General features: G+C 40.7%; 1 protein-coding gene across 2 annotated transcripts in view; it reads left to right on the top strand.

The window, feature by feature from the left end:
• Positions 1-26391, top strand: part of LOC122548390 (SH3 domain-binding glutamic acid-rich-like protein 2) — a 94607-nt gene that overhangs the window by 48395 nt on the left and 19821 nt on the right. For both annotated transcript variants that reach the window (XM_043686963.1, XM_043686964.1), the window contains exon 3: positions 19827-19907. In XM_043686963.1, coding sequence (XP_043542898.1) covers positions 19827-19907 — 81 coding nt within the window. The remainder of the gene's footprint in view (positions 1-19826; positions 19908-26391) is intronic.

The raw sequence follows: 26391 nt of genomic DNA, 5'->3' as shown, positions 1-26391 counted from the left end.
ACGTGTGTGGAATAAGCTGCCAGAGGATGTGGTGGAGGCTGGTACAATTGCAACATTTAAGAGGCATTTGGATGGGTCTATGAATAGGAAGGGTTTGGAGGGATATGGGCTGGGTGCTGGCAGGTGGGACTAGATTGGGTTGGGATATCTGGTCGGCATGGACAGGTTGGACCGAAGGGTCTATTTCCATGCTGTACATCTCTATGACTCTATAAGTCAAACAATCAATATTCTTGAGTATCTCCTAATGGGTGTGGAATGCAAACAATTGCATTACGACCTGCTATAGCGTTGATTGCCTATGCATTAGAATTGAAACGTACATCAATCCTCCAAGATGTGTGAATGACATTTCATTTAGCTTCCAATATTGGCTGCAGACTATTTGCAATGGAAGCCTTTTTCACAATGCTAATTGCTTTTTCCCATCAAGGACGCTTGATCACATGTCTTCCACAGTATTGTCAAAGTCATTTGGCAGAATACCACATCGGCAGAACTTTGCAACAAGTAGCAAGCATGTGGGCGGTTGAGGAAAGAGACTGTCACATATCTCCTTGTGGAATGTGACTTTATAAAGAAGGTCTGGAAAGAGATGCAGTGGTTGTTGTCAAGGGTTCACCCTGGGCAGCTTCGTGACACAGAACTGTGTGCCCTACGGGCTGTTCCCTGGGAGACAAACATCAACTGCGCTTGGAAGACCAATCACTCAGTGAAACATGCTCTTTAGGAGACAGTGAGGTCTGCAGATGCTGGAGATCAGAGTTGAGAGTGTGTTGCTGGAAAAGCAGAGCAGGTCAGGCAGCATCCAAGGAACAGGAAAATCGACGTTTCAGGCCTTTCAGATGCTGTCTGACCTGCTGTGCTCTTCCAGCAACACACGCTCAACGAAAGATGCTCTTTAGTTTGCCTGAAACTTGTTGATCTTCCAGTGTAAAGAGTTGACCTCAACCAAGTGTTGCAGACTGGCACATTGCAAGGTCCAGGATAATGTGCTGAGGGATACACTAAAGCTCGGGACAGATGCCGCCAAGCTGCAGTGGGGAAAGACACCATCTAAAGTCTTTCTGCCAAAGCATAATAACAAGGGTCTGTTCAGTTATGAGATTCTCTTGTTGCTTCAATTTTTTGTAAATAGTGTCCTACATGAGTAAGAAATGCTTTTGATTTTTGCAACTTCAGGGAATGTCACATTCCAATGTTTGTTTTTCTTGATATGCATAGACTGTACAGAATGGCTTTAGTGCCTGTGTATGTACATAAAGATAATTTTTTATGAATGAAGTATATCTTTGCAGTAAAAATGTCTCCCAAAGTACAGATTGCAATTGCATTTTTTTGAAAATATATTTATTAGCAAATCTTTCTTTAATTTTACAAACATAAAATTATTGAAAAATACAATCAATAACAAATATCAGTATAATAAAAAGAAAAAAACAGCAATTACAATACAGCTACTATCTACTAACCTACCCTATAATACAAAACAAACCCTAACACTGTGTGCAAAGCATCACCAATAAATAAGTAAATAGCTAATATATCAAAAAAAAAGCAAAAAAAAACACAGAATACAGAACAGCTATACTCGGCGCAAAACTCCCAAACAAAGCAACGGGAACATTTTAACTCAGGAGACACCCCCCTCCAGGGCCCAGGCCTCGACAAACCTAACCATCCTGGTTAAACAAATGCCCTAGTTAAGATAGCTGACAAATCTATATCCAATTAACTCAAGTAGGGCTGCCATGTCTTATAAAAATGGTCTGTAGTGTGGTGCATCTTTAAGAATATGGGGCAATACCTTTTCCAATCTCAGCGCCAGGATCTTAGACAAAATCTTGAAACCTGAATTTAACAGAGAGATGGGCCTGTAAGAGGCACAATCCTCAGGAACCTTCCCCTTCTTAAGAATTAAGGAAATATTAGCTTCTCTCAAAGATGATGGTAGGCAATCATGCATATAGGAGTGATTGTAATCTCCAACATCGGCCCTGACAGAATCCCTACAAACTTCTTATACAACTCACCCAGGAGACCATCAGGGCCAAGTGCTCTCCCACTCTGAAGTTGCCTAGCTGTCTCCTGTATTTCCTGAACTGTCAAGGGGGCATTAAGGAGAGAGGCCTGTTCCAAGGTTACCCTGGGAGGTCCAGATTCTTAAGGCCTCCATTTTAGCCCTCCTGTCCTCACAACCTTTAGACCGATACAATTCAGAGTAAAACTCTGAAATGCTTCATCAATCTTTTTTAGCATCGTATGTAAGGACCCGGGCTCTGTCTCTGATTGCAGTAATGGATTGGGGAGCATGTTTTTTCCTAGTCAGGTATGCTAAAAACTTCCCTGGCCTATCCCCATACTCGAACAGACTTTGTCTAGCAAAAGCAAGTTCTTTCTTTGCGTTTTGTGTCAGTATTGAATTCAAGGCAGCCTGGGGGGCCGTGATCCGCTGTAGCTTAGTCACCGAAGGCCGCGCAAAATGTACCGCCTTGGTGGCTTTCAACCGCATCTCAAGTAGGCGCTGCTGTTCCTCCTTCTGTCATTTCCAGCTAGCCGAATAGGAAATAGCTAATCCCCTAGCAAAAGCCTTAATGGTCTCCCATAACATAGACGGACTACTAGCCATGCCTGAGTTGATAGTCAAGAATTCCTGAAGCTCCTTCAAAAAATATTCCACAAATTTGGAATCCTTAAGGAGAATAGGGTGCAAATGCCAGTGCCACAAACCTAGCCCCTCACTCTTGGCTTTAACTTCCAAATATACAGCAGCGTGATCAGAGATAGCTATATTCCCAATTTTGCAACCCCATAATCGAATCCAGAAGGGCCAAGGGAGCCAGAAAGAGGTCAATCCTCGTGTGACATTTATGTGCGTTTGAAAAAAAGGTAAAGTCCCTGCCGGTAGGGTGAAGACATCTCCAAATATCCACCAACCCCAACTCCTCGCATAAGTCAGCCACCTGCTGGGCCTGCAAAGAAATAGTTGGGGCCCACTAGGCATCCTTTCCACTGTCAGATCCAAAAGACAATTAAAATCCCTCCCCATAATAATGTGCCGTGTTCCAAAGGTACTCAGCTTCGAGAAAGCCGTAATAAAAAATTTGAGGGAATGTGCCGGAGGACAGTAGACATGTAAAATGCCATATTCCTCCCCGTGTATCAAGGCTCTAAGTATCACAAACCGTCCCTGCTCATCTTTCACCTGCTCTAATAATGTGAAAGGAAGATTTTTCTGAGTAAGTACTGCCACTCCCCTACTTTTGGTAGTAAAGGATGAACAGAATACCCAGTCATAACCCCCCCCCACTGTTGTAACTTCAGGTGTTCCCATTATCAAGATGGATTTCCTGCAACAAAGCGAGATCAACCCGTTCCCTCTTAAGGCTAGAAAGCACTTTTTTCCTTTTATCAGGTGAATGACTTTCCTTGATGTTCCAGGTGCACCATTTAGATTAGATGAAATTACTTACAGTGTGGAAACAGGCCCTTCAGCCCAACAAGTCCACACCGACCCTCCAAAGAGCAACCCACCCAGACCTAATCCCTACATTTACCCTTCACCTAACACTACGGGCAATTTAACATGGCCAATTCACCTCACCTGCACATTTGTTTTTGGACTGTGGGAGGAAACCGGAGCACCCGGAGGACACGGGGTGAATGTGCAAACTCCATACAGACGGCTGCCTGAGGTGGGAATTGAACCCGGGTCTCTGGTACTGTGAGGCAGCAGTGCTAACCACTGTGCCACCGTAATAAGACACTTCGCCACATCCCCTTCCAGAGATCCTTGACTCCTGGAAGGGGAACCCAGCTTACAAAGCGCCGAGCTCAAGTAAATAAAGACTCATAGAGTCGAAGAATTATGTATATGAAAACTACTCTATCATAACGACAAACAACTATTACTACCAAAAAAACTACAAAGAAAACCAACTATAAAGCCTTGAATGGAAGACTCTTGCCCCTGCCTATAGGGGGCACTGACCCTACCCATCCCCTACTTCACAGCTCCTTCAAACCCGGACTGTGCCCTAGCCTTCAGCCAGAGAAAAAAAACAGAGATGATCCTTAAACCAACAGAGAAAAGACAAAGTCAGGATGAGCACTCCACCCATCCCTGGCTTCATGTCACCCCTACTTGCGACTAAAAGAGAAACAGAACAAATAAAAAAAATGCGAGGCAACAAAGAACATCCACAAAATTTCCCATTATAAAATTCAGTTATAAAAAAACCAACAAATTATTCCAAGTTTCTTTTTCCCCTTTTCCAAAAAATAATTATTAGGGAGAAAGAAAGGAATAAAAAAAGGAAGGAAAATCATGGGGAAAGAAGGAAAAGAGAATGAACATTAACAGTTTTTAGCTTTATCTGCTGAGTCAAATGTATAAACTGAGTCCTCGTGGCAGAAATGAATGGGTACCTCATGGAGTACTGGATGCCCAGGTTCCTCAGCCTCTTTTTAACTTCATTGAAGGACTTCCTCTTTCGAATTAAAACTGCCTAGAAATCCTGGAAAAACATGATTTTTGACCCCTTGTGCAGCAGTGCCTGTGGATCTTTTCCCAGGGATCTGGAAACTTCCATTACGTTTTGTTTGTCCCAATTTTCAAGGTAAGTCTCTCAATCATTGCAGCCAATTCCTGTGAGTCTGTCAGGTCCCCGGGGGGGGGGGTTCAGGAGAGGCTGGTGTTGCTGCTGTCTCTGGTATGCCAGGTCCTTGCTGCTGTTTGCTAACTCCTTTTCCCTTTAGCATCCTTCCCACTCCCAAATATTAACAAATATATGTACTGTAAGGTTTTAAACTAATAATTCCACCACATAAGTTGGTCAGGGATGGCAAAAGACACCAGTATGCCTTGGCTGTTAAGCAGAGCTGTCCACAGCAGTTCTACAGAATCGCCACCATCTTGCCGAGTCCGCAATTGCATTTTTAACTATATTGTTTTGAAGTGGTGGTCAGTTTAGGAGTCAGTGCAGCTCCATAAAACATCTATTAGCAATATCAATACATCTAACTCTAGGCTCAAAAAGATAAGTCACCTATAAAAAGTAGCCAACAAAATCTGTATTTTTACTCTCTCTGCAAGTAAAACTTCCTTTTGTCAAAGCAATGAAGCAAAAGTCACGTTTCAGCAAATCTTACTCCGTAGACTTTTGAAGAGATTTTACAAGCAAACAAATGACCTACAATTCCTCAACTGCTAAGTAACAAATCAGCCAAGTACAGAGAGGATTTCTAGACTGCTAACTCCAGTTTTGAACTTTCAAACCTCATTGTTAAAGCAAGGATATTGTTAAGCTGGTATGCACTGATTGTTTTGCACTTAAATTGTTGTTAATTGAATGATCTCATTATCCTTTCTGATTTTTTTTTTGCCTGTAATGTTTCTATGTGTGCCCGTGTGGTGAAATATTCCCCTGCATCTAAGACTGTGTGAAATAAACTGTACTTCTGATTTAACTTTGCCACAGTGTTGTGGCAATCCTCACTAAGGCAGAGTTCACCAACAAATAGAGTGAGAAAAATACTGTTCAAATGAAAAAGGGAAAAATTAAATCACAGACTTTTAACACTCAAGTGATGAGAATCGAAAGAGAGAGAGAAAGAGAAAGAAGGTTGTTTTAAGACTTACTATCTCTCTGTAACAGATTGTGCTCATAAAATAATGGAAATTTGAAGCAATTGTGTGCAACTGCACAGAACAAAACTGCAGATAGAAATTCTGATAGGCAAAATATATTCATTCTTTATCCCTGCCTGTGTTATTGATACACAAATCACTTGTTGAGTTAATGTCCTCCTCAACGTTTTTTTAAATTGCTTTTGGTGAATTAAGTGAATATGGCATCAGAAAACAGAAGCAAGTCAGTATTTTTCTTGATGCCCGATTGGTTTTGTTTGTCACTTTAAGGTTACGTTCTTTCTGACATCTGTAAAGGGTGGACGCTAGGAAATTGTTTCCGTTAGGCGAGGAGACTAGGACCCGTGGACACAGCCTTAGAATTAGAGAGGGTAAATTCAGAACAGAAATGTGGAGACATTTCTTCAGCCAGAGAGTGGTGGGCCTGTGGAATTCATTGCCGCAGAGTGCAGCTGAGGCCGGGACGCTAAATGTCTTCAAGGCAGAGATTGATAAATTCTTGATGTCACAAGGAATTAAGGGCTATGGGGAGAATGCAGGTAAGTGGAGTTGAAATGCCCATCAGCCATGATTGAATGGCGGAGTGGACTCGATGGGCCGAATGGCCTTACTTCCACTCCTATGTCTTATGGTCTCATCTCTCTTTGCTGCATTCTTCAGATGAAAACGAACGTCTAATAGACATGAAGATTATTTTGCCCATAATTAAAATACCTATGACCATCATCATAATAATCCAGTGCCTTGGAGAAAGTAAATCATACTGGTGGATAAAATTACTATATTTATTTCATAGTGTTGCCAATGCTGTACTTTCCTCAAAAGTAATTTGTTTACTCTACTTAAAAAAAAAGCCTAAGCATCAATTAGTCAAAGTAAAATTATCTGTTGGGGTACAATCTGTAACTTAACCATACCCATGTTGAAAATACTTTAGAGATTGAATTTTTTATTGGGATTTTCCCACTTTCCATTTTAAAGTTAGGTCAAGAAACAAAGAAGCCTCATGAAAGTAGTGGTCCTCCTGTTCTCTGTTTTCCACAACGTGTCCAACAAATTTATTTGATAAGCAAGAGATAGTTCAGGGAAATTTGCCTCTTAATGGTTAGCAAAAAAGCCTCTTTCATAGAGCCTGCCGTCCTGTTCAGCACAATTGCATAACCACCAGAATTACGAAACAAAAACATGATCGAGACTAGTGGAAGAAGAGCAGCGGTCAGGGTGAGAAGGTGGAAATGGAAAGCCACTGACATGGTCAGGAAAAGCAGGCACACATAGAAACATTATAGACGAGAAAAAATCAGAAAGGATAAAGAGATCCAAGTGTTGCTTCCTCAGTTCTCCTTTTTACTGTGCTGTGTGTGGCTCTTTAAATCTGTCAGAGGCTTAAGTGTAGGCATTTTGTGCAGAGCTGTCTCTGATGTGATAATAAAAATGAGAGTGGTATGCTACAGGCCATAATTTCCATTAACACCATGCTTTTTACGTTTTTTTTAATCCCAGTGTTCTTCAATAAAGAATATAGCAATTGGCTGCTGAGCCAGTGAGGAGAAATTAGGCAGTGCTCCCAGTTCATGGTGTCACATAATGCCAGGATCTGCTCCCAGGCTCTGTATAACCAGCAGTTGAGTCTTAGAAATGCATGGACTGACTCAGTTATGTTGATAAGCTCTTGGATGCCGCCAGTTTAATATATTTCGGATTACAAAACAATTCAGTCATATGCACTTTACCTTTTAAGGTTATGAGTAAATCTAGCATGCACTGTGGTCTTGTTGAAATTGGAGAGAGAGTTTTAGAAAGGAAGTAATTAGATTCCCTCATTCATACAAGACTTTTTAATATGACCTCATTGATATTTTAACAAGGCCAATGCTCCACTAAAATGGTTCAACAGATTCTGTAGTGGAGGCCACACAACAAACATTAAGATAGGAATGATTGACTGCTTGCATATCACAGTAAATCTGGAATAATTTCAATGACTAAATTTAAAGCTCTCTGGAATTCTGGTCCTTAGTTTAGCACTTTTATTTAATTCTAATCCACAAAATTTTTGTGCTTCAGACAATGGGTATAGGAATTGCAATGACGTTGCCAGTGAGTTGCCAAACATTTCCTAAAAAAGATTGAAAACTGCATGGAGTAACAGTGATGCAGAGCAGGGGAAGCAATGGCGTAGTGGTATTTTTGCTAAGATATTAATCTGGAAAGTCAGCTAATGTTCTGGGAATACTGGTTCAAATCCTGTCATGGCAGATGGTAGAATTTCAATTCAATTTAAAGAAAAGAAATCGGGAATTAAGAACCTATACAGTTGTCATAAAAACATATCTGGCTCACTAATGTCCTTCAGAGAAGGTAATCTACCATCCTCACTTGGTCTGGCCCACACGTGGCTCCAGTCCTACAGCAATGTGGGTAACTCTCAGCTGCCCTCTGAAATGACCCTGGCAAGCCACTCAATTCAAGGGCAGCTAGGGACAGGCAATAAATGCTGGCCAGCTAGTCGTGCCCACATCCCATGAGTGGGATGTGACAGATTAATTTGTGGGATTGGAGATTGAGGGAGTTCCATCAGTGATCAGTGTATGCAATTCCTGAAATTTCCACCATTTTTTGCTTCATTCTAAGAACCACTCATGTCTTTCTTTTTAAATTAAGTTCACTGTTCCTTAATGTAGATTTAAAAGGGGGCAGGATCTGCACCTGGGAATTTTTTGTGGGATAATCCACAGATCATAGTGCCAGGCATTCACTGTAGTTGTTCTTTTGGCCAGAATTTTGGCTCCCCAATGAAAGCTTGGGGAAACACCATTGCAGTCATCTGCAGGCCCCCATGCCATATTCTTTGTTTATCAGCAATTAGCAGTTGCTGTCAGGGCTCCTGTCTCCTTGTCTGCTATCCTCTTCTTTCAAAGAACGGAAATCTGCCCCAACGGCAGCCAGCTAATCTGGTGTGTCTTCAGTTCCAGCAGTATCACTGGGAAATAAAGCCACTGCTGGAACTGCACCAGCTTAGAGGATGCATTGGAAACACACTGCCCTCCCAGTTGGTAACAGGGAGTGGGGGTACTGGGGCTAATCAGGCAAGGCCAATGCAGGGACATGGTGAAGATGATGAGTGCAAATAAAAGGCTTGCAGTGGGAACAGTCATTGCTACAGGGAGTTTCTCGGGTAGGCCACAATGTTCCTGATCACTAGGATGCACCCACAAATTAGAGACTTTACGTAAGAGATGTCATTTCTCACAAATTTGTTGAGTTTTTTGAAAAAAGTACAAAGATGATTGATGAGGGTAGGGCAGTGGATATTGTCTACATGGACATTAATAAAGCATTTGACATGGTCCCTCATGATAGGTTGGTTCAGAAGATTAAGTCACATGGAATCCACAGTGAGTTAATAAGTTGGATATAAAATTGGCTCGATTATAGAAGACAGAGGATAGTTGTGGAGTGTTGTTTTTCTGACTGGAGGCCAATGACCAGTGGTGTTCCACAAGGATCCATGCTGGGACCTCTGTTGTTTGTAATTTCTCAAAAGGATTTGGATGAAAATGTTGGTGGTTTGCTGAGTAAGTTTGCAGGTGACATGAAAATTAGTGGAGTTGTGGATAGTGAGGAAGGTTATTGAAGGATATAACAGGATATACATGAGTTGGACAGTTGGGTGGAGAAATGGGTAAGTGTGAGGTGATGCATTTTGTGAGGTCAAATGCACAAAGAAAGAATACAGTGAATGGCAGGATCCTTAGAAGCATTGATATACAGAGAGATCTTGGGGTACATGTCCATGGGTCCCTGAAAGTGGCAACACAGGAGGATAAAGTGGTAAAGAAAGCTTATGGCATGCTTGCCTTTGCCAGTTGGGACAGTGAGTATAAAATTTGACAAGTTATGTTGTAGCTGTATAAGACTTTAGTTCAGTCACATTTGGAGGAGTGTAGGAAAGGGATTTTAAAGAGGAATCTGAATCCCATGATCAGTAGCATAAATCAACCGTTATTTGAAACTGCTTTATCACACATGTAGGAGAAGCGAGACACCACTCTGAATCTGACTTACATGTGGGGCCCAGTTGCCCTCATAAATACAGCTCAGATCAGAGGCCTACCCAGCACTCTACTTTTCCCAATAAAGTGCAGGATATTAATACATACTACGTTACGGTGGTTACATGCAGCATTGACATCAGTCCTTGTATCCCCTCTGACCTACACATCCAATCCTATGAATACATGATCAATGATCGACAACTTCACAGCCCACCTTCGGTCCTCCCATCATCTTGTGATGTTTGCCAGACCCCTATCACCTGTCCTTGGGCTTTTACGATTGTTGACCACATTCTAACACCAATTATTATGACCCTTCGTAGATATTTGCCAGCCATATTATATACTTGCTTATTACTAATGATTTTTCAAATTCAGTCATGTAATTCATATCCTTTGCAGATCTTAGTACAGAAGGTTAAAAAGGCTATCAATCTTTACTAATTCTTATAATATTTGTAATATCAGCTCTGATATAAAGTCACTTATAAAATTATACGAAGTTAAACCTAACAGTAAAATTCTGTGACAAAGCTAAAGCTTCCCTTGTGTCTGACTTGCAAAGCGACAGTTGTTTATTTTCTTGAGGTCATGGTGACCCTGTTTCAAAATTGTTTCTGCCCTCCCTTGCTACATTATTTGTCTCTTGGTACTCTTACTCTTGGTTATCTTGTTTATACCTTTTTGTTGTTCTAATCTTCTTGCTGATGGAGAAAGAGGTTTCTTCAAGAGTGTCTCTACATCCAAGGCTTCAGAAATTTAATGCCCAATTTCTAATAAAATTAATATTGTACAAATGTGCCTCCATTCTAATCTTTAATTATAATTATTTAAAAGGTCTCATCTCAGGTAGGTCAAGCTTCTCTGTTTATTTCATGTAAAAATTGGAAATCACATCGAAGGCTGAGGGACAACCTGATAGATGTATTTACAATTGTGAGACAAACGGATAGAGTGGATAGTCGGAGTCTTTTTTCCGTGAAGGAAATTTCAAATACTAGGGAGTATAGGTTTAAAGTGAGAGGGGGAAAGTTTAAAGGAAATGTGTGGAGCAGGCTTTTTTTACAGAGCGTGGTGGATGCCTCCAACGCGCTGCTAGGCGATGTGATAAAAGCGGATAAATTAGCAATGTTTAAGATGTATGTAGACAGACACATGAACAGACAGAGAATAGAGGGATACAAACCATATGCAGGTCAATGTGATTAGTTTAGGATGGCATTATGGTTGGAATAGACATGGTGGGCCGAAGGGCCGGTTCCTTCATAGAGTATGCTGTTCTATGTTTTCTTTGTAGTTAATGAGTAAGATTAGCAAAGCCTGTGTCACTGGTCATGTGTTCTGTGGATCCTTCTTGACTAATGAGTCCAATCCTAGAGTTACATCTCTGACCACATCATTGGCAGGTGTTCCTGAGAGGTGGAAGTGGACCTTAGCCTTGAAATCATTGGCATTCTTTTCTCTGGTTCTTTTTCCATCTTTCCTCTTGCCACTGGGTGTTCTTAAAATGATGTCCTTTCGTACAGGAGCTTCCTCCAAAGCAGGTTCCTCTGAACAAGGGTCTCCCATTCTTTGACATCTATGTTGCACTTCCAGAGGGAAGCTTCCAGGAAGTGTTTGAAACAATGGTTTTGTGCTCCTCTCGTTCGAGTGTCTTCCTTGAGCTGAGTGAAGAAGATTTGATTTGGCATTGTGGGGGATTTATATTCATCTGGTGTCTACCTTATGCAGGACATATTTTAATGTAGAAATACTGTTGCACATCAGCAGACACATGGTGCTTGACAGAAGGTAGAGCTGGTTCCAGCAACAAAGAAACTTTGCCAATTGAGGATCTCTGGTATGTTGTTGATGTGTTATGCCTGGATCACCATTGAAAACTTGTTTTGGATTGTTTTGTCTTGTGCCTCCCATCTGTCCCTACCATTGCCAGGAGCTGAGAACTCCTGACAGCATCGCTTGCAGAATCAACATAACAAGCCTGACCTCCACAGTAAGGTGGCAATTCGAGGAAAGGTAAAGACAGATTTTTAATCAGTAAGGGATTGAAGGTTGTGGAGAAAAGACAGAAAAGTGGAGTTGAGGATTATCACATCAGCCATGATCTCATTGAGTGGCTGAGCAGATTTGATGAGCTGAACTGTTTACTTCTGCTCCTATGTCTTAGCATCTTTTGAAGCTGACTCACTCACTCAACATTACGCTGAAGGAAACACTGGAGGATTGCAAATGTTCCCTTGTTCAAGAAGGGGAGTAGAGACAACCCTGGAAATTATAGACCTATGAGCCTTACTTCAGTTGTGGGTAAAGTATTGGAAAGGGTTATAAGAGATAGGGTTTATAATCATCTTTAGATGACTAAGTTGATTCGGGATAGTCAACACGGTTTTGTGAAGGGTAGGTCATGCCTTACAAACCTTATTGAGTTCTTTGAGAAGGTGACGAAACAGGTGGATGAGGGTTAAATGGTTGATGTGGTGTATATAGATTTCAGTAAGGTGTTTGATAATGTTCTCCATGGTAGGCTGTTGCACAAATATGGAGGCATGGGATTGTGGGTGATTTAGCAGTTTGGATCAGAAATTGGCTAGCTGAAAGAAGACAGAGAGAGTAGTTGATGGGAAATATTCATCCTGGAGTTCATTTATTAGTTGAGTACCACAAGGATCTGTTTTGGGTCCACTGTTGGCTGTCATGTATATAAATGAACTGGATGAGGCGATAGAAGGATAGGTTCGTAAATTTGCGGATGACACTAAGTTTGGTAGAGTTGTAAATAGTGACAAAGGATGTTTTAGATTACAGAGAGACATAGATAAGCTGCAGAGTTGGGCTGAGAGGCGGCAAATGGAGTTTAATGTGGAAAAGTGTGAGGTGATTCACTTTGGAAGGAGTAACAGGAATGCAGATTACTGGGCTAATGGTAAGATCCTTGATAGTGTAGATGAGCAGAGAGATCTCGATGTCCAGGTACACACATCCTTGAAAGTTGTCACCCAGGTTCATAGGGTTATTAAGAAGGCGTACGTGTGTTAGCTTTTATTGGTAGAGGGATTGAGTTTTGGAACCATGAGATCATAAAACATAGAACATTACAGCGCAGTACAGGCCCTTCAGCCCTCGATGTTGCGCCGACTTGTCATACCAATCTGAAGCCCATCTAACCTACACTATTCCATGTATGTCCATATGCTTGTCCAATGACGACTTAAATGTACTTAAAGTTGGCGAATCTATTCCTGTTGCAGGCAAAGCATTCCATACCCTTACTACTCTCTGAGTAAAGAAACTATGCCCCCTTGTGCTCACCATCACCAGACTTGGAAAAAGGCTCTCCCTGTCCACCCTATCTAACCTTCTGATTATCTTATATGTCTCTATTAAGTCACCTCTCAACCTTCTTCTCTCTAATGAAAACAGCCTCAAGTCCATCAGCCTTTCCTCGTAAGACCTTCCCTCCATACCAGGCAACATCCTAATAAATCTTCTCTGCACCCTTTCCAAAGCTTCCACATCCTTCTTATAATGTGGTGACCAGAACTGTACACAATACTCCAAGTGCGGCCGCACCAGAGTTTTGTACAGCTGTAGCATAACCTCATGGTTCCGGAACTCGATCCCTCTATTAATAAAAGTTAAAACACTGTATGCCTTCTTAACAACCCTGTCAACCTGGGTGGCAACTTTCAAGGATCTGTGTACCTGGACACCGAGATCTCTCTGCTCATCTACACTACCAAGAATCTTACCATTAGCCCAGTACTTCGCATTCTGGTTACTCCGACCAAAGTGAATCACCTCACACTTGTCTGCATTAAACTCCATTTGCCACCTCTCAGCCCAACTCTGCAGCTTATCTATGTCTCTCTGTAACCCACAACATCCTTTGTCAATATCGACAACTCCACCGACCTTAGTGTCGTCTGCAAATTTACTAACCCACCCTTCTACGCCCTCATCCAGGTCGTTTATAAAAATGATGAACAGCAGTGGACCCAGCACCGACCCTTGCAGTACACCACTGGTACCTGGACTCCAGGATGAACATTTCCCATCAACCACCACCCTCTTTCTTCTTTCAGCAAGCCAATTACTGATCCAAACTGCTATATCTCCCTGCATTTTGTACAATAGCCTACTGTGGGGAACCTTATCGAACGCCTTGCTGAAATCCATATACACCACATCAACCGGTTTACTCTCATCTACCTGTTGGTCACCTTCTCAAAGAACTCAATAAGGTTTGTGAGACACGACCTACCCTTTACAAAACCGTGCTGCCTATCCCTAATCAAATTATTCTTTTCTAGATGATCATAAATCCTATCTCTTATAGCCTTTTCCAACACTTTACCAACAGCTGAAGTAAGGCTCCCTGGTCTATAATTACTGGGTTGTCTCTACTCTACTTCTTGAACAGGGGAACCACATTTGCTATCCTCCAATCTTTTGGCACTATTCCTGTAGACAATGACGATTTAAAGATCAATGCCAAAGGCTCGGCAATCTCCTCCCTGGCTTCCCAGAGGATCCTAGGATAAATCCCATCCGGCCCAGGGGACATCTATTTTCACACTCTGCAGGATTTCTAATACCTCTTCCTTGTGAACCTCAATCACACCTCGTCTAGTAGCCTGTATCTCAGTATTCTCCTCATCAACATTGTCGTTTTCTAGAGTGAGTACTGTCGAAAAATATTCATTAAGTGCTTCCCCTATCTCCTCTGACTCCATACACAACTTCCCACTACTATTCTTGATTGGCCCTAATCTTACTTTCATCATTCTTTTATTCCTTAAATACCTATAGAAAGCCTTAGGGTTTACCCTGATCCTATCCGCCAACAACTTCTCATGTCTCCTCCTGGCTCTTCTGAGCTCTCGCTTTAGGTCTTTCCTGGCTACCTTGTAACCCTCAAGCGCCCTAACTGAGCCTTCACATCTCATCCTAACATAAGCCTTCTTCTTCCTCTTGACCAGAGATTCCACTTCCTTCGTAAACCACTGTTCCCACGCTCTACAGCTTCCTCCCTGTCAACAGGTATATACTTATCTAGGACACACAGGAGCTTTTCCTTGAATAAGTTCCACATTTCTAATGTGCCCATCCCCTGCAGTTTCCTTCCCCAACCTATGCTTCCTAAATCTTGCCTAATCGCATCGTAATTGCCTTTCCCCCAGCTGTAATTCTTGCCCAGTGGTATACACCTATTCCTTTCTATCACTAAAGTAAACATAACAGAATTGTGATCACTATCACCAAAGTGCTCACCTACTTCCAAGTCTAGCACCTGGCCGGGCTCATTACCCAGTACCAAATGTAATGTGGTTTCACCCCTTGTTGGCCTGTCTACATACTGTGTCAGGAAGCCCCCCTGCACACACTGGACAAAAACTGACCCATCTATAGTACTCGTACTATAGTGTTCACAGTCAATATTTGGAAAGTTGAAGTTCCCCATGTCAACTACCCTGTCTCTCTCACTCCTATCGAGAATCATTTTTGCTATCCTTTTCTCTACATCTCTGGAACTCTTCGGAGGCCTATAAAAAACTCCCAACATGGTGACCTCTTCTTTCCTGTTTCTAACCTCAGCCCATACTACATCAGTCGACGAGTCCCAAACATCCTTTCTGCAATTGTAATACTGTCCTTGACCAACAATGCCCCCTCTTTTACTATCTTCTCTGTTCTTACTGAAACATCTAAATCCTGGAATCTGCAACAACCATTCCTGTCCCTGCTCGATCCATGTCTCCAAAATGGCCACAACGTCGAAGTCCCAGGTACCAACCCATGCTGCAAGTTCACCCACCTTATTCCGGATGCTCCTGGCATTGAAGTAGACACACTTCAAACCAACATCTTGCTTGCCGGTGCCATCTTGCATCTCTGAAACTTGATTTCGGACCTCCCTACTCTCAACCTTTTCTATACTCGATCTACAATTTTGGTTCCCATCCCCCTGCTGGATTAATTTAAACCCACCCCAATAGCCTTAGCGAATTTCCCCCCCAGAATATTGGTACCCCTCTGGTTCAGATGAAGACCATCCTGCTTGTAGAGATCCCACCTACCCAGAAAGAGCCCCAATTATCCAAGAATCCAAAACCCTCCCTCCTGCACCATCCCTAGTGCTTCCAAATAAACCTGTTGGACTATAACCTGGTGTTGTGTGATTTTTAACTTCAATTAAGTTACTTCTGTTCTTGGTTGAACTTTTATTCGTGATCCCTAGACCTGGTTCTCCATGATGTTCCACTTTCCAGCTACCAAAACAGCGCTATTGTATGCTTTCCATCAATTTGATTAGCACTCACATGGCATTAAAAGCAGGACAAATATAATTTCATTACCATCCTGCAAATTAAATTTCACTTGTAGAACCCCGTGGTATTAGACCTGACAGACAGATTGTACAATAATGCATTGTATGTATCTAAGATGTTCTCTTGTTTGATATGGACCCGAAATGCATGCTATTACTTTATCCTTCCGTGCCAGAAGTAACTAAATGTCCAGCAAAAATGCAATATATTTTTCACTGCATATAAAGAACCTTGTTTTGATAATACTTGTGAGCAATTCAGTGAGTAGAGACCAGAAACGTTCAAGCAAGAAATGTTGCAACCCTGAGTCAATTAATTTCAAATGTGTTGTCAAATAAACCAGTTTTCCAGCATCCACACTATTTTGCTTTTATTTAAACATGTTGTATTCTGTTCTAGTCACAGAATAGTTTAGCCTTCCTTTCATTCATGAGATGTGACTGTTGCTGCCCCTGGGAAAGGTGGTGATGAGTTGAACTTCCGCAGTGTGCATGGTGGAGATACACCCACAATGCTTTTAAGGTGGGTGTTCCATCCTTTTGACCCAATGGCAGTGAAAGAGCAACAATGTAGTTCCATATATTGTGTGACTCATAGGGGATCTTGTGATGTTTAAATGTACTTGGTTCCCTTGTCCTTTGTGTTGATAGAGCTCATGGGCCTAGAGCAGAGAAGCTTCACTGTACTGTTACAATGTATCTTATAGCTGGTATGCACTGCTGCCAGTGTGTACTGATAGTGGAGGGAGTAAATACTTAAAGTGGTTGATGATGTGCTAATCGAGCAGGTCGGGTTCTGGACTACATCGGATTTCTTGAATGTTGTTGACACTGCATTTGTTCATTCAAGTGGAGAGTATTCCATTAAACTCCTGACTGTGCCTTGTAGATGGTGGAATGGCTTTGGGGAGCCAGAGGTTGAGTTAAATGCTGAGAATTACCAGCCTGTGACTTGCCCTCATCTTTATAGTATTCATTTGGCTGGTCCAGCTCAGATGCCCATTGGAAGCCAAGCCTGTCAGTTGGACTGGCAAACAGATGGAAATTCTTCTTTCAAATAAAAACAACATGTACATTACCATAGAATTAAAGCTGCATATAGTTCAGAGACCAAAACAACTCTTCTCTTCCTCTACGTATTGGTTTGGAATTCCTGCTACAGTTGCTACCTGGATCCTGGTAATGTGGAATAGCTGTTGAGAACTAGAGAAATACACAATGTCAAAATGTTTTTGCAAGAAATGAAGTTCATGAGAACATAATGAACAATGACAAAACTTGAATACTTATATCAGACTTAATCTGTCGGTCTTATACGCTGTTTGACCCTAAGTATGCTTGATGTGGGGTTACAGCTGGCCTTTTTCATAGTCATACAGCACAGAAATGGACCCTTTGGTCTAACTCATCTACACTGACCAGGCAACACAATCTGCCCTAGTCCAATTTGTCAGCATTTTGGCCCATATTCCTCTAAACCCTTCCTATTTATTTACCCATCTAGATGCCTTTCAAATGTTGTAATTGTACCAGCTTCCACCACTTCCCGTGGTAGCTCATTCCATACATGCACCACCCTCTGCATGAAACAGTCATCCCTCAAGTCCTTTTTAAATATTCCCCCTCACCTTAAACCTATGCCCTCTAGTTTTGTTCTCCTTCACCCTCGGAAAATGACCTTGCCAATTCACCCTATCCATGTCTCTCATGATTTTATAAATCTCTAAAAGGGGTCACTCCTCAGCCTCCAACGCTTCAGGGAAAAGAAATCCCCAAACTATTCAGCCTCTCCTGACAACTCAAGCCCCCCATTCCTGGCAATATGCTTGTAAATCTTTTCTATATCCTCTCAAATTTAATGATATCTTTCCTATAGAAAGGTGACCAGAATTGTATGCAGTATTTTAAAAGTGGCCTTACTGCTTTGCAACAGAGCTATTAATATGGCTTGTTAAGTTGTCCAGTTAAGCTTCTGGTCATTTGGTATCCCTGAAGATGGTGATAGTGAGGATCTCGGCAATGGTAACACTGTTCATGGTTAAGGGCTTCAATGCATCTGGCAAAATATTTGCTGAAACTGCAGATACTGCCTGGCGTGTGAGCAGGGAAGGGGTGCAAAGTAAAAAAGAGATGACTTTGGCTGACTTTGATACTCCCTGCAATGGAATTGGCCACCACTGTCTTTTAAGCAGATGGCAAAACTTTATAACTGACTCCATGCTGATCCAGACTCTGTGGGAGCTTTAGTCATTGATCATTGCCAAGTAGGTTTGGATTTAACTTAGCAAGAATTCCATGTCTTACCTTGATGCTTTGCTGTAGCTGAAATTCTGTGAAAGTTGCTACTGTAAAATATCCTTATTTTCCATGTTGCCTATCTTGTAAAGATTTCAAATGTTTTTGGTAAATTAGCAAATATAAATTCAGTTGTATCCCCAGAATGATGGTGAGCTTGCCATTGTCATTGACCTCTACTTTTTCTCTAGATGCTTTTGTGGGCAGTCTGTGGCAGTCATTAAAGAATCATAACTTATAATGACAACAACATGGTGCAGTTAAACACATTTGGAATTTTAGAGCTGTATGAGAACTAGGTACTGAAAAAAACATCAAGGAAGAATTAAAAAGCTTTAACTTAAACTTTAAGTTACTGGTTGTCAAAAGGGCTGTGCATTTTCCATTCCATGCTGGTGTGGAAGTGAAAGGAGATTTGAGGCAGGACTGGAACTTCTACCACTGCCAATGGCAAACCTATGAAATGGCTACAAAATTAAATTAAATATGTGGCCGTTTAAAAGTTGTAACACCCCTAACAGTGTTGGGGAAAGAGTGCTATAAGTTGTATTGCAGCTTAGATATCACTGAAAAGTAGAAAAGCCAGATAGGAGAGATTTTGCAGGTTTTGAGATCATACTTTGAACCCCATGTTAGCATTACTTAAGAATGGCATTTGTTCTACATGAAAGCTGGTGGAGAGACAGACACTATTGATCAGTATTTGGACTGACTGATAAAGCTAGCTGAATTCTGAGATTCTGGATAATTAAAAGATAATCTCATCAGAGATGGTGAATGATCATCATTTCAAGAGGACAAATAAATCTGAGAGCTCAGTGCAATGTGAGCAATAAAGATCTGGCGTTCCAGATTAAGGACAATGAACACAATCCACTCATCTCAACCGAAATAAGAGATTGTCTCATGTATAAGAGATCCTGCAGTGTAAGCATTTCAGCTCAGAGGGTAGCAACAGAAGCTCTGAAATTGTCAATCATTGACTAGAGTGTATTAATGGAAGAGTAGATGAGGCTTTGTATAATGCAGAGATATTTCAGGCAGGATGAAAAAAACAATACAGATTGGGGAAAAGGCAGAAATATTTGCAGAAGAGCCAAAGGACAAGCTATGCTCAAGGTCCATTAGAGACTCAGAAGTATATTAATGATGTTGAAATCCAACAATGCAATTGTATGGCCTGAACAGGGCTACTCTCCAGTTGATTTGTGCAAAAGCCTTTTAGTAATTAGTTGCACAATGTTTGCTTTTATCATTTTGATTTATGTCCTCTATGCATTTTATCTATTTGAGGCACAATTTATATTTTAGTTTTTCTTTAAATAAAAAAACTTTGCAAGTTCTTTTTCATAATGGTAATGCATCTTCAGCAAGCATGTTTTTTAATCATACAAATTGTACACGCACACATCTCTGCCTTCTCCTCCTCCTCCTGTTCCCCACCTTCTTGAAGTTACCACACCATCGTACTAACGCTTTTGTTTTTTGATTCTAGGATTATGATGCTTTCTTTGAATCAAAGGAGAACAATACAGTCTCCACATTTTTTGGTTTAAAACCAAAATCAACATCACGGGTAAATATATTCCTTTTGCTTCATTGCATTTACATTCACATCCATGCAAATGGTGATTTGCAGCAGGATTATGAAAATTGGTGCACTGCTATGATAACTTATCTGCATATAAACTTAATAGACAAAGACCACAGGCCGGAGCATCATTACTGGTCAATTAATTGGCATTTGAAAAATCATGCACTAGTAAGACCAAGATTCAGGTTTGTTAAGGGCATTTTGTGCTTGACTAATTATATTGAGATGTTTGGTAAAGTGACAAAGATAGTTGGTGAGGGTAGTGCAGTTGTTGCTATGTATATGAACTTTTGAAAGGTATTTGACAAAAATACAACATAGTAATAGGCTAGGTTAACTAAATTAAAGCCCAAAGGATTAAAGAAACAGCATTAATGCAGATACAAAATTGAGTAAAGGAGAGAATGCATCAAATAATACTAAAACACACAGAAGCAGATAATCCTCCACTCCACCTTCCTACCTTTTCCCCATAATCTTTGTTGCTCTCACTGATTAAAAATCTGTTTTTCTCAATCTTGAATATACTAAATGACCCAGCCTCAACAGTCTTCTGTGATAAATAATTACTTTCTGAGGAAAAAAAATCCTCCTCATCTCTGTATTAAATGGTAGACTTCTTACTCTGAGAGTGTTCCCTCTAGTCCTACACTCTCTCAGGGGAAATAAACTTTCTGCATATACTCTATCAAACCCCATACTAAGAATCTTACATGTTTCAATAAGGTCTCCTCCTTTCCTTCTAGACTCCAGTGGGTACAGCCTTAGCCTACTCAACCTCATCTCATAAGAAAAAACCTCCAGATCAATCTAGCTAACCTTCTCTGGACTGATGCAATACCACTATATCTTACCTTCGATAAGGGGTTCCAACGTATTCCTCTATGGTCTGAGCAGTGCTTTGTACAGTTTTAGCAAGACATCTGTATTTTATATAGTAATTCACTTTGGAATCAATACTAAGAGTTCATTTGCATTCCCTATCACCTGCTGAACTTGCATGTTCACTTTTTGTGATTCACGGACGAGGATTCCCACACCTCTGTATGCTGCACCTTTAGTAGTCTTTTCCCATTAAATAATACTCAGCTCCTCAATTCTTCCTGCCAAAGTGCATAACCTCACATTTTCCCACATTATATTCCATCTGCCAAGTTTTCACCCACTTACTTAACCTGACTGTATTCCTCTGTAGATGTCTTACCTTCCCTCCTATTTTTATATTATTGCAAACTAGCCCATAGTGCATTCACTTCCAGCATCCAAGTTATGAATATATATCGTAAATAATGTTGATCCCAGAACTGATCCCTGTGGCACACTTTAGTTACAGGTTGTCATCCTGAAATTGTCCCGTTTATCCCAACTTATTGTCTTTTATTGGCTAGCCAAGTTTCTATCCAGGCTAATGTACCAACCACAATACCATGGGTTCTTATCTTATTAAGTAGCTTTATGTGTGGTCATTCATTGAATACCTTTTGGAAATCCAAATATATTACACCCACTGGTTCCGCTTTATCTATTCTGTTTGTCACTTCCTCAAAAATCAGTAATAAATTTACCTGTCATGAAATATCATGACTCTGCCTGACTGCACTATTTTTTTCTAAATCCTCTGCTATTAATAGTGAATAATTATTTTCAGATGGAATTATGTACTGTTGTTTTTCATGGAATTACTAATTAAGATCACTGGTCTTTTTGATATATATTAACTACCTGGACTTGAATAGGTTGTCTGAGGAATCCTCACCTCACAGCACCATGAGGCTGTCTGCACTATGGATCAGCATGGTGTCTGTTTGCTGCTGCCTTCCTGTTTTCAGGCAGGAATCTACCAGTTCTGCATGGCACGTCTCATTCTTTTGAACTTCTAAGCGGATCTCTCAGCAAGTTGAGTTGATATAATCAAAGTGGGTGATTATCCTAAAGATGCTCCTCAGGATAAACCCTTCCATGCACTTGTATGTTTTACACCAGCGTATACAGGGCAACATGTCAAAGTTGTTTCCAAGGCCAGCACAGAACTCAGCACTGAAAGAAAAATGTCATGCTGTTACTTGATACGGATCACTGAAGGTTCTTAAACAATGAAGAGAAATGTATCCAAGGATAATAGTAGTTACTGCCATACTGTAGGGATTCCATGATTTAAACTGTGAATAGTGAATAGAGTCATAGAATTACAGACTTTAAAGCAAGCCAATCAATTTTCTATGTTTTTATGCGCGTGTTGACCTTGAATTATTTATTTACGTATGGTGGTCAGCATTTCAGCATTCCCTCACCCTCTGTATTATGGAGGTCAGCTCAGAGGTGGGTGGGATGGTGGTGGGCTGCATACCCATCTTATTTTATGTGAGTCCCTGTCAAAACACCCCAGTTGAGTACATATAATACACCATCCCAAGAAGCCCCTGTAGAGAGAGGAGATAGGTTGGCAACCTGGTTCAGACCATTGGCTTTTGTCAGAACTGGGCATTGCTCAGAGGTGCCCAGCTGTGTTTACAGGTCTTAAGAAGGGTCACAGGATTCAAAATGTTAACTCTGCTTTTTCTCTGCAAATGCTATCAGAACAGCTTTGTTTCTCCAGCAATTTGTTTTTGGTTGAGATCTTCAGTATCTGCATGTCTTTGTTTCATTTTATTGTTCACAGTGTAGCATATTACTTCCCCCCATTCCCTAGCACTATCAGAATTGCAGAATGGAGAATTTAAAGTGGGCACAAGTGCATTTAGTGGCTAGAATTTTTTATCAATAGTAATGAAAAGTAGAAATGTATAACTGATGGCTTATTTAATATTAACTGATTTATGCTTATTACCCAAAGTCAAAATGAGCTCCAGTATTTGTGTTGAGGCAGTTATGTTACTCCACTGGACAGTCATGAGATTGTAGCAGTAACTCATTGCTGGTGCATTGCAATCATGTCACTGGAGAGGCTGAAAAACCAGTAATGGAACTTTAGTTAGAGCTTTGTTGATTCAAGCCTTCTTCAATGTTCTAATTAATATTAGGCTTGAAAGAAATGATGTCAATTAGCATAATTTGCATACTCTTAAGTCTTGTCCTCTGTTGCTCAGGCAATGACAATAAAGTTGGTGATAAAGAGCCTGGGGTTTAAGATAATTTTTCATGAAAACTTTACGAAACATACTCATGTGACAATAGAGGCCATCTGAGTCAACAATGCTCACAGTTTTTATTCTTGGCCAGTAGGGTTACAGAAACAACCAGTTTTCTGCATGTAGGTGTGGTCAAGTAGTTTATAGTTTACAGACTCAGAAGAAATTCGTAATACAGAGGATATCATTCAGAACATAATTTAGTAAGAACAATGATAAACCATTTGATCTGTAGGCCTTCTCTGCCATCCAATAAGTTCATGGCTCGTATACATCAACTCCATTTCCCACACCATTCTCATATCCCAGAACTTCCTTCGTTTCCCAAAATCTATTGGTTTGTATCTTGATTATAGTCATCAGGTGAGCATTCACAACTTTCCAAAGAATAGGAATCTTCTGAGCAAAGAGGTGTTTTCACTTCTGAGTCCAAAATAGTTGACCTCTTATGCTGAAGCTACTACCCCTAGTTCTAGACTCAACATCCAGGGGAAACTTTTCCCAGCATCTTGGCCATCAATTCCATTAGTGAGATCACTTCTCATTCCTCTGAACTCTAGGAAATATAAACCTTGACCATCTCTCATCATATAGAACAAGCACTTCCTCCACCCACTGCCATCTCAGGAAATGATCTTCTGAATCTTTGTTGCATTCATTCAAAAGCAAGTATATTTTTCAGTCGGTAAAGAGACCAAAACTGTACACTGTCCTCACGGCACATTGCTCTAAGACATATTTTCTTTTTTAATCCAATCCTTCTGTAATAAAAACTAGCATGCCATTTCCTTCTGAATTGTTTGCTGTGTCTGCATATTTTTTTATGATGCTTTTATAACAACACTCAGGTCCCTCTGAATCCTACCATTTCCTGATTTGTTACCACTTTAAAAAAATTGGCTTGTCCGTTTTATTTGACAATCATATTCTCACTGGCTTTTAGAAAGAGAAGTCCCACATCAACACTCTTTGTCCCTAGTCCCATTTGTTCCATGTCTTCAGGTAGGTGTCCAACTTCCTTTCAAAATTATTTATGAATCAGCTTCCAATCACCTCTTCAAGCAGAACACTTAAGATCCCAACAATAGTTTTTCCTTATGTTCTGAAGGTATAGAAGTACTGTACCTTTAAGAGAGTTGAAAAGCTGGAAAGGACTGCCTGACACAGCACAAAGTGTTCTGAACAAGGTAACACAAATTGTGCAGCTGAGTTGCAATGGAACAAAAACAAATTCAAATTCAGCCAATTAGTTTAAATTATGCCCCAAGATACCAGAATCCAATCAAATTTGAATTTAGTATTTTGATAATATTAAAATCAATTAAAAGATCCAATGTTTTGGGGTATAAAACTGGACATTTTGAACAGTTAGGAGAGAACTGGCAAAAGATGAACAAATATAGGCTGCTAGCTCAAGAGCTTTCTGAAAGGTACCTGTGTATGGAAGGAGTTTGAACAGCAGAACATTGAAATTGACCTGGGGAGAATCTATAGAGGAATATCTACAAAGGAGAGTCGACAAAGCTGACTGGTTTTGAAACGGGATTTTTTTTTTTCTGTAAATCTTAATCAGTTTGTTTTTAATCAGACTAGTATGTAGAGTGGGAGGTAAAAGATAGGTTTAAAAGAAAGCAGTTGTAAATAGTTGTTGGTTTTTAATATTCTCTGTTGGACTTAAAGAATAAAGTTGTTAATTTTTACTTTAAATAGTGACCTCTGGGATAGTTCTTTGCCTCTCGAACTTTAACACATTACAGCACGGGGTGAATCTTTTCTGCCTTGCTGGTTTAAATTAGCAGAGGGAGTTAACCCGTGTTTTAACACTTATCTCCTGCCATAACTTTTGTGAATAATTTTGAACTGCTGATTTGGTTATTGATCCATTCACAATTGACAAAAATAGATATTTTATTGTCCACTCTATCAAAACACGGCACCTTCTTGAAAACATCTATTAAGTCACTTTTAAACCCCTGTGTTTCAAAGAGAACAGACGTATTTCTTTTCAACCTCCCCTTAAAGCTGAAATTCCTCAGCACTGGTAACTTGCTGGTACACCTCTTCTGCTCTCTTTGTATTTTCCTGATATGAAATATGCCATAATTGTACACAATACTCCAACTGAGGCCTAAACAATTTATAAACATCTAAAACAGTCTCCCTCCTGTTATGTTCTCCTCCTCAGTTTATAAACTCAAGTAACCCAAATGCGTTTTTTAAACCACTTCATCAGCCTTCTCTGCCACTTTTAAGGATTTCTGTATGAGGACATCAGTCTTTCTGCTCATCTACATCTTTTCCAAAAACGTGGCTTTTATATTGCAGTGCCTTTTCATGTACTTCCTTAAGCATATCTCCTTACATTTCTCCACACTGAACTCACGCGATCAAGATTCTGACCATTTCGCCACCGTGACCATCAATGTGAAGCCTATATTAATCCTTACCATGATCTACCACTTTATTAAACTTTATTCTATCCACAAACTGAATCATTCTGCTCCCTAAATCCTTCCTTGAATCACTAGAATCCCTACAGTGTGGCCCATCAAGTCCATACTGACCCTCCTAACAGCATTCCACCTAGACCCTATCCCTGTAACCATTTCCATGACTAATCCACCTAGGCTGCACATCCCTGGACACTATGGACAATTTAGCATGGTCATTCCACCTAACCTGCACATCTGTGGGAAGAAACTGGAGCACCTGGAGAAAACCCACACAGACACGGGGAGGATGTGCAAACCCCACATAGACACGGGGAGGATGTGCAAACCCCACACAGACACGGGGAGGATGTGCAAACCCCACACAGACACGGGGAGGATGTGCAAACCCCATACAGACATGGGGAGAATGTGCAAACCCCACACAGACACGGGGAGGATGTGCAAACCCCACACAGACACGGGGAGGATGTGCAAACCCCACACAGATACGGGGAGAATGTGCAAACCCCACACAGACAGTCACCTGAGGCTGGAATTGAACCCAGGTCCCTATGGCTATGAGGCAGCAGTGCTAACTACCGAGCCACTGTGCTGACCGGCTTGTTTATTAAAAGAAAGTAAAGATTAATGGACTTAAAAATAACTGGAAATACCATTGCAATGCATCTCCCAGTCTGAAAATATCGAACCACTTTGCTTCCTGTGTCTGAGCCAATTTTATATCCCTATTAGCACTTTCCCTTTACTTCCATGGCCCTTTATCTTAACAAGCTCCTATGTGGCCCTTGGTCAAAAGCCTATAAATAAATCACCTACTGCACTTCCTTCATCAACACTTTTTGTTATCTCATCAAAGAGTTCATTCAAATGACCTAGGCTCGAGTT

Source organism: Chiloscyllium plagiosum, chromosome 3 (assembly GCF_004010195.1).
Source record: "Chiloscyllium plagiosum isolate BGI_BamShark_2017 chromosome 3, ASM401019v2, whole genome shotgun sequence".
NCBI classification, from domain to species: Eukaryota; Metazoa; Chordata; class Chondrichthyes; order Orectolobiformes; family Hemiscylliidae; genus Chiloscyllium; species Chiloscyllium plagiosum.
The sequence above is the reverse complement of the archived record's forward strand: the minus strand, read 5'-3'. Positions and strand labels throughout refer to the sequence as shown.